Raw genomic sequence first — 9,070 nt, 5'->3', positions numbered from 1 at the left:
TGTGCTCATATGAACTCACCAGTCAGGATTCTTGCTACCAGGCTCCCTTGCCCTGCCTGTTTGAGAAGAAGAAATTGGGACAGTGTCATCTGGAGTCCAAGTCTCTTTATTTAACAGCCTGGCAGGATCAGGTAGCAGTATAGGGTTAACAGATGGCAGGCCTGGGGCAACAGGTCCTGTCTGGCTATTCAGAGCACAACTCAATTCTGGCCTTGAGAAGACATCAGCCTCAGGGGGAATCCAGATGCTAGGCATGGGTAGGGCAGCCAAACTCTCCCCCAAATCCATCCAAACAAACTCTCCATGAAAAGGTTTGCTCCCTGGCCTGACAGGGCTCCTTCTCCAGAAGTTTTTGCCAGGTTAACTCAACAGTGCTTAGGAATGTGTCCCTCTCCTAATACATGAACTTCTGGAACACTAGCACAACGGGGTCCGTGACCACAAGCTATGGGCATCTGGGAGGCTCCCATTGGGCATCAAGTGTCGGCAAAGAGCAGGGCTGTCTGCACGGGCTGAGAGCTGGGCACACAGAGTGGCCAGGCGGCAGGGTGTGCCACAGGGCTCTGAAGGCGGGTGGCCCTTATGGTAGAGAAACCAGAAGGTCTGGAAGAGTTGCTCATTGTCCCGCATGCGATAGACCAGGTTGTGCCAGGAGGCAGGCAGTGCATCTGGAAGTCCATAGGCTTCTCGAGCCCTGTAGAGGAGCTCCCAGTGTGGTGTGGCTTTTGGTGCATTGGCCTTGGTAAGGTTCAGGATGTAGGTCTCATGGTCTAGGACCACATGAGAGCTTCCAGGGTAGTTTCCATCTATTTGGTAGACTCGGTAACCTGAAAGAAAGGGTTGAGTGGTAAAGAAGGGAACAAAGGCAACTCTGGGGAGGACCTGCCTTAGCTTCCATCCCTTCTGTCACACCATCTTTAGGATAAGGAATGCTCCCTTCTGCCTCACTCACCAGGATTAAGGTTGATGTAGGTTGTAGCACTGGGCCCCAGGAAGGCTACAGCTAGTGGCCGGCTCAGAGTCTCCTCGTCATAGAAGATCTCAAACTCATCCACATGAGTGTGGCCAAAGAACTGAGCAGCCAGAGTGTTTTCATACCTGGGCAGAGACACCGTGACATTAGAAGATTGTAGGAGGAGAAAATGAGGGTGGGTAGATCTGGGGAGTTAGGGTGGTCGTTCTCCAACTCGCTTAGTGTTCCTCCTCTCCATGGAGAAGGTGAGATTGTGAGGTGCTTGAGGAAATTGCTTTTCTTCTCTCCCTCCGCCCCAGACAGGGTTTCTCTCTGTGTAACAGCCCTGGCAGTCCTGGAACTCATTTTGTAGACCAGGCTGACCTTGAACTCACAGAGATCACCTGCTCTGCCTCAAGATCTACTCACAAGGTCACACCCTGCTCTTGAGGGAATTTCAACACTTCAATCTCTACATCCAAGCCCTCTATCTTTTACCTGTCTACAATTTTGTAATAATTCCAGCTCCAGCTCTTGAGGCAATGCCCTGGAGGAATGTGGCCAATTATATGCACCTGAAAGGAGAATTATGGGAGTTATCAGAGCACTGAGGAATCCAGACAGCCTTGGGTGGATATGAAGGTCATCAGAGGGTGACCATGGACCCCAGGGAACATTGGAGTTCCAGGAAGTGAAGTGACACTCTCCCGTCCCTGTTCACAGGTCTTAGCTCCACAGCAGCCTGCCTCTTCCCAGCGCCCACTGCACCTACTCCACAGGGTTCATCACCTGCCCCCCTTACTTTGTCTCCTCGATTCTCAGCAGCCTGAAGCTCCTCCACCAGCCACTGGAGTTGACCAGCCGGATCTGTGGAGTTGATCAAGAGCCAGAAGTTCTCACGGGAACAAAAATTCATATTGAGAGAGATGAGGCGGAGGCCAGGGCGAGGGGTAAGGGCATAGAAGCCCCCAGTCCTGAAACAAAGTAAGCAAGAGGCGTCAATACTTGGACAATCCTAGACCTGCACGCCTGGTCCTGTGCCAGGCAGAGGCACACATGATGTCCTCTCCCACCTCCAGGAGCTCCCATCCTAGCTGAAGACCAAAGCAGCAGTAATTATAGGCTCCTCTGAGTAAAGAAGGCTCAGGGTGCTAAGGGCTCCAGGAATTCAGGACAAGAGATTCAGTGAAGCCAGAGAGCAAAGGCCTTTCTGAGGGAAGATGCTGTGAGCCTGGTCAAGTTGAGAAAAATGGGATATTAAAAGGGGGAGGGAATTCATTTTAAAGAGAGAGCCACCCTAAGTAGACACAAGCTGGGGTGTGGTGAGGTTGCACTGCTATCTCTGAAAAGAGGGTGGCTGGAGATAAGAAAGGGAAGGTGGGGTCAGGTTAGGGAGGGCAGTGGGGAGCGTAAAGGGCACTTGTTTAGAACTGTCTACCCAGTTCCCTCCTCCCTTTCCCCTCGTCCATCTTTCTGCTCCCTTCCTGGGCTTCCATGGACAGTAAGTACCTGAGGGTCTGAAGGGCATCAGCTGGTAACCAGGGTTTCCAGGCCTTGGCCATGGCTTCATAGAGCCATTGTGAAGACTGGTTCCCCTTTATGAAGGGGGGAGGGAAGCCATTGACAGGAGTGCTCTCATGGTTGCCCACAGCAGGGTACACCGGCACAGGCCCCAAGAACTTCCTCACGAGGTCTGTAATGGTGGTCAGGGCCCTCAGCTGGTCCTGGCGAGACTGTTGCCAGACATCATGGGCAGGGATGTCTCCTGTCCAGTACACCATATCAAAAGGACCGGCAGGGCCCAGCCCTTTCAACAGGCTCTCTAGAGTTCGAAGGGGCAGGTCACACTTGCTGTACTCGCCCCAGTACCCAGCACCTGCCTGGGAGTTGCGTGGCCAACCAGAGCTCCGGCGGCAGCAGAGTGGATCTGCACAGTTAGGATCTGTGCCCTCCAGGTAGTCATGATCCCAGTGTAGGTCAGTGAGGAAGAGGACACGGCTGACAGGAGCACCTGGGGCTGGTGGGCTCGGTGGTTTGGGAGGTGGCTTCGGCACTGATGGCAAAGAGATGTTCCAAGTTGAAAAGATGTCCCAATGTCCACAGGAGGGGCCCAGAAGCAAGCCACAAATTTCAGATGGGCTCAGAACTGAACGTGTCCATACCTCCACCATATCATCCTCAAAGAGATGGACAGCTGACTGGCACACATTTAGTGGTGCTATGTTCAGCATCTTGCACATCTTGATGGCCACAGAGCCTACCCGTGCCACATTGGGCTCCTTCTGTGATGGAAGGAACCAATGATGAGAGGTCAGAGACAGAGCAAGTGAACCCTGGCCACCACTCCACAGGCTTCCATGTCTAAATCAGGGCTAGAATGAACTCAGTGTCACCATGATAAAGAGGCCTCAGTGCCTCCTACATAGTGCCCTGCGACTCAGGTAGCACCATGCCCTCACCTATCTACTTTTTAGCTCAGGGTCCAGTATCATTTCAAGCCTAGGATTAGCTAGCTGGCTTTCTCAAGGCACTGTCTATACTCTTACTTTACAAAAGTCACAATGGGGTGGGTAGTGGTTAACATGTATAACATGTATACATAGGAAGCACCCTCTATAGGGAATATATTGGACCTCGGGGGCATATCAGTTCTCCTCACTCTCCCCGCCCCCCCCCCCTCCCCGCATTCCACCGCAACCGCTCACCTTCAGCCCGTAGTTTAGAGCAGTGAATAAGACTTTGCAGGCGGGGCAGGTGAGGTTCTGCCACCCAAAGGCATTCTGGAGCAGGAGCGCTACGGCATTGAATTTGAAGTGATGTCCTTGGGCAGGAAGAGGATAAGCTCTGGCAGGAGCCCAGAGAATCATGCAGTCAAAGGGAGCCAGCACAAGCGCCAGGACCAGCCCCATCCAAACGAGTCCCAACTTGGGTGCCGGTAAGGACCTCTCCAGCCTCTGCTCCCAGCCGGCTCTGAGGTGGCCCTGGCCAGATGACACTTCGTGGTGGGGCATCGCCAGGCTTCGTAGACAGGACTGGATCACCCCTCCAGGCCCCACAGGCCGAGGCCCTAGCTGGCACTCGGCCCCCCGGGTAGCGCTGGACACAGTCGATTACCCTTCTGTTGTGGTTGACTGATCACTCAGCAGCCAGCCACAAAACAGCTCCTCCCCTTCCTGTTCCTCTTATTCCCCAGCAGCCGCGGGGAGTGTTGTCAAAGCTTTGGGGGCGGAGCAAAAGGGGGCTCGTCCGCCAGCCCTGATCCTGCCCCTGACACGCCCCATCTCTGCGGGCAGCCCTGAGACGCTGGGGAGGGGCGGGTGCACTTTGCAGTGACAAATGCCTCCACTTTGAGCCACTGCTGCGCGGGGCGCGCTGGCCAGACTGCCCGGTGTTTTCGAGTTGGAACTGGTGGAAGCCCTTAGGAGACTCCCAGGAGCCTTCTTGGTCCGTTTTTTTACTTTCAGATTCCTAGAATAGATACCAGGCTCAGCTGTCTATTTAACTCGGAAGGGAGACTACAGAGAGAGAGAGAGGGCTGGGGTAGTGATCCTTCTATTGAGCGGACTGACCTGCCATGGAGGTCCCTCCCCTGGGTTTCCACATGCGCTGCCGCCATTACAGCACCCTGAGTCACTTAAGGTTTTGTTAATGTTACTTTATTTTAATCGAAAACTTATTATTATTATTAATTTTATGTGTATGGGTATTTTGTATGTGTGTGCACCACATGTGTGGTGTCTGCTGGAGGGCTTAGGATCCCTCGGGACTGGAGTTATACATGTCTTGATTTGCCATGTAGGTGCTGGGAATTGGACCCAGGTCCTCTAGAAGAGCAGCACTATTAAGTGTGGGGCCTGCCCTGGAGTCTGGTCGACTTACCAGAGGACATATCCTTAAAGAGAGCCGACTTTTCTCTCCTAGCAGCTATTCAATGCCAACAGCTCCTTAGCTGGGGGTGGGACTTTGTTGCCCCAGCACCCAGATTGGAATTTTGTCTAGCCTGAACATCCTGTGCATGCTGTCACAATCGCTGTGAGTTCATTGTATGCAACTTCCCTGTATCCGGAAAACAGCCTCCTTATAGTCATCCACTGCCCCTGGCTCTTTCAGTCTCTCACCCCCTCTTTCAGTCCTTTAGCCTTGCAGGCAGAAGTGTGATATAGACCCTGTTTAGGGCAGATCACTTTGAAGTCTCTTGTTCTCTGTATTGATCAGTTGTAGGTGTTGGTATTAACTCTCATTTGCTTCAAGAAGCTTCTCTGTTGAGGTTGAGAAGTGCTCTCTAATCTATGTAGGGGTACAGATAAAAGACACCAGAGTCATTTAATTACTCTGTCTATTTAGCAGCATGATAGTAGTAGGTTCTTCCCTAGGGCCTGTGACCTATCTAGCCACAGGTCCTTAGCCCTGATAATGGTATGGGTGCCCTGATAAAGGTATGGGTGCCCTGATAAAGGTATGGGTGCCCTGATAAAGGTATGGGTTCCATCTCATCTCACGATGTCTTAAATCCAGAAAGCAGTCACTTAAGTGCTTTAAGTCTTCTTTTTTTGTTGTTTGTTTTTTTGTTTTTTGTTTTTGTTTTTTTACTTTAAGACAGGATCTCACTCTGTCTTGGCCCAGCCTCCACAGTGCTGGCTGGCTTTACAGATGGATGCCAGGCAACAGTCTCCTAGTGTAGCTTTATCTGAGAATCTATTCAGAATTCTTTGGATAGAAGGGACTTTGGGCTCACATAAGAATGTCATTTCCTTCTTTTTAATAAAGGAAGGGTTGGTGTGCTCCTATAATCCCTGCACTTGGGAAGTCGAGATAAGAAGATCAGGCATTAAAGGTCACCCTCACTTACAAAGTCAATTTGAGAAGTTTGAGTCCACCCTGGACTGCACGAAAATATGTCTCAAAAAAAGTTAGGAAGAGGAATTATATCCCCAGTGGTAAAAGGCTTAATTTATTGAATTCTTTAAATGTGCTAAACACTAATCTGGGCCCTTTATAATGACTAATTTTCAATTCTCACCCCAATCCCACAAATAACTATAATACTGCCATTCTTGAGCTGGGTGTGATAGCACATGCTGGTAATCCTATCACTTGAGAGGTGGAGGCAGGAGAAGCAGGAGCTTAAGTCATCCTTGTCTATGAAACAAGTCTGACCAGTCTGAGCTGCTTGAGACCCTGCCTCCAAGCAAGATTAAACAGAACTATTGCTGTTCCCACTCTGCGGATGAGAAAACTAAGGCAAAGGCATTTTACAACAGCAAACCTGATCTGTCCGATTCCTACAACAGTCTACGAGTCCAGGCTCTGAATCTGAAACCCTGCTAGTGGTTTTCTTAGAGGATGAATTTCATGGGACTCTCCCCCAGCCCTGTAGACTTCATTTCAGATAATCATGATAATTACCCAACAAATTCCAAGATTATATGCTGGGCTTTCCTGAGGGCTCCGAGTTAACTCAATCTTTAACAACAAATTTAGGCATTAGGTACCATTTTCCTGCCATGTTTTCCAGGATCCTCTTGGATACCGAAGGTTAAGAATGCTCAGGCCCCTTTGTTCTATAGAATGGAGTAGCACTGCACTTGCATATAGGTTACACACATTTATATACTTTAAATCCGATACAGACTGATTTTGTTTTTGTTTTTCGAGACAGGGTTTCTCTGTGCAGCTTTGCGCCTTTCCTGGAACTCATTTTGGAGAACAAGCTGTCCTCGAACTCACAGACATCTGCCTGGCTCTGCCTCCGGAGTGCTGCTGGGATCAAAGGCGTGGGCAATCACCGCTGGCTGAGTGCTTATTCTTAATAGTGACAATAGTTGTTACATTGTATTGCTAACAAAAAAGTCGGTACATGTTTAGTACAGGCTCTACCCCCTACCCCCACGTTATTTCTGATCTGGCTGTTTGAATTTTCAAATAAAAAAATTCCATTTGTTTATTTACTTTATGTAGCTGCGTATTTTGACTTCATGTATGTACCCGCACCATGAGAATGCCTCACAGTGCTTGGTTGGTGAGGTCAGAAGAAAATGAGAGATTTCCTGAAATTGAGGTTGCCAGTGGTTGTTAGTTTCCAAGTGGGCACCTGGAATCAAACCTGAACCCTCTACAAAAACAACAAAGGCTCTAAATGGCTGAGCCATCTCTCTCTAGCCCCAAAGCTTCAGATCTGAACCAGAGACCAACACACTCAGAGCCTCAGAATGAATATAAAGATGAAGGTACTTCAGTGATATCCAAGGATCTTTGGGAAGCTTCTGGTGGCTGAATGAAAGCAGACACTCCCAAGAAGTGAAGACTACCCTGAAGTATACTTCCTGGGGGGCAGGGTGGAGGTGGTACATCTATTTAGGGGAGACTGGTAGTAAACTTAGCCAGAGATACTCACTTCAGAGACCTGTTATGGTTCTAAAGAGGCCATCAAAACCACAGCCACCGATGTGCAGACAAGCACATACTTTATCACTGCTTTGTTTCCCCCCTCCCCCCCCCCCACCAGACAGGGTTTCTCTATGTTGCTCTGACTGTCCTGCAACTCACTTTGTAGACCTGTAGGCCTCCACTCACAGAAATCCACCTGCCTCTGCCTCCTAGATGCTGGGATTAAATTCGTGGGACACTACAGCCCACACACATTTGTTGTCTTAAAAACTGTTTCGTGATACCTAAACCACAACAGCAATGACAAACAACAAACAAAAAAGCAAAAGCAAAAGCTATTTGTTCTCCTCCCTAGAAGCTCTTCACTCCTTTCCTGTCTTCCTTTCCCTCATTCCCTTCCTTCCTTCCTTCTTTTTTTTTAATCTGTGTATGTATGTATGTATGTATGTATGTATGTATGTATGTATGTATGTATCTGTCATCTATCCTCTATTTTTGTGATTGGGTCTCATGTAGCTGGTCTATGCTAGCTTCTGATGTTCAGGTGGCTACATGCTGCCTCCCTTCTCTTTGTTTTGGAGGGCACCTTCTCTCTATCATCTCTTGCTGTCTCTGAATCCCGCTAAGTAGTAGTATTTCCTTAGACCAGCCTTGGCGGGACAGAAGAACCCTTATGATCTCCTGGGGCATTCTGGTTCCCCCTTTACCTTACATTCCTGATTGCTTTAGTAAACTGCATGTCCCTGAAGTCCATGGGAACAGTTACTCGGTGGTGATTTGGGCTTTACACATATCTTCTCAAAGCCCACTTTGTGAAGGGCTGAAGTCATTTCTGTCAATGGGAGCATTTCTACCTCACTTAGACCATCATTTAAATTATTTTTCTGTAAATGAATTGCTTTCATCTTGTTGTACTTTTTCCTCAGAATATTAACAGCACTGAACAATAGCTAGCAAATTCTCTTATCATTATAATTAACACTTCTCATGCATTTTCCAAAAAGTCTGATTCACAGACCAGATGCTATGGCTCACCCTTGTATTCTTAGCACATGAGGTGAGGCAAGAGGATTGCTGTGGGTTTAAGGCCAGCATGAGTTACACAGTAAGCTCCAGGGCAGCTTGAACTATGTAATGTGACCTTGTCTCCAGAAAACAACCTAAAAAGCACAATTCACTAAGTCAGTGAATACATTCCTTTCTACTACCATGTCATCCCGAGTTAGGACCTTTCCTGAGTGTCCCTTGGCTGCTGATGGATATTGTCTTTGTTACCAGCTGGGTGGTGAGTGACCCATCCTCTTCACCCGCGTGTCAATCCAGTATCTGCTTTCTTCAGAGCACTCCTAGCACTGACACCTGGAGATCAGGCTTCTCAGGACCACAAGCTAGAGATGAACATGCAGAAGGGTTATTATGGGTTGCATTCAGAATCAGCATCTGAAAAGGGAAGGTAGGAAAGAGGATTGGGTGAGTAGAGTCTCTACAGAGGCCTCAGCTGATCCTACAGCAGATTTTAAGGCGGCAACCTTCAGAACTGTTCCAAGCAAAGGGAAGGATGCTGGATTTTCATTCTTCCCTAAGTTGGTCAGTCCCAGGATGTGTGCTGCCTCTGGAATGGATGTGGCTACAGACAAAGTGACTCTTATAGGTAGAGGGTCCTTCAGAAGCTGAGGGTCATGGCCCATAGAGTAGCAGATGTGCTGAGGGAAATCTGGGCCACACATGGTA

The 9,070-nt window shown here is 49.0% G+C and overlaps 1 protein-coding gene across 1 annotated transcript; it reads right to left on the bottom strand.

Moving 5' to 3' along the window:
- Positions 1-88: 88 nt before the first annotated feature.
- Positions 89-4,053, bottom strand: Smpd1 (sphingomyelin phosphodiesterase 1). The gene is made up of 6 exons (XM_036188946.1): positions 3,658-4,053; positions 2,462-3,234; positions 1,755-1,926; positions 1,451-1,527; positions 953-1,098; positions 89-827 (listed from the first exon to the last, which is right to left on the bottom strand). The coding sequence occupies exons 1-6, from the start codon at positions 3,961-3,963 to the stop codon at positions 418-420; spliced, it is 1,884 nt and encodes a 627-aa protein (XP_036044839.1). The 5' UTR covers positions 3,964-4,053; the 3' UTR covers positions 89-417.
- Between the last annotated feature and the right edge of the window lie 5,017 nt (positions 4,054-9,070).

This window comes from Onychomys torridus, chromosome 1 (genome assembly GCF_903995425.1).
Source record: "Onychomys torridus chromosome 1, mOncTor1.1, whole genome shotgun sequence".
Lineage (NCBI taxonomy): Eukaryota > Metazoa > Chordata > Mammalia > Rodentia > Cricetidae > Onychomys > Onychomys torridus.
The sequence above is the reverse complement of the archived record's forward strand: the minus strand, read 5'-3'. Positions and strand labels throughout refer to the sequence as shown.

Bases quoted from the DNA above. Each gene is read 5' to 3' on its own strand.
- Smpd1 (XM_036188946.1), bottom strand. From the start codon at position 3,963: ATGCCCCACCACGAAGTGTCATCTGGCCAGGGCCACCTCAGAGCCGGC. The intron at 1,927-2,461 runs GTACTTACTGTC...ACTTTGTTTCAG, and splicing joins GATGCCCTTCAGACCCTCAG to GACTGGGGGCTTCTATGCCC. The intron at 1,099-1,450 runs GTAAAAGATAGA...GTCTCTGCCCAG, and splicing joins TATTACAAAATTGTAGACAG to GTATGAAAACACTCTGGCTG.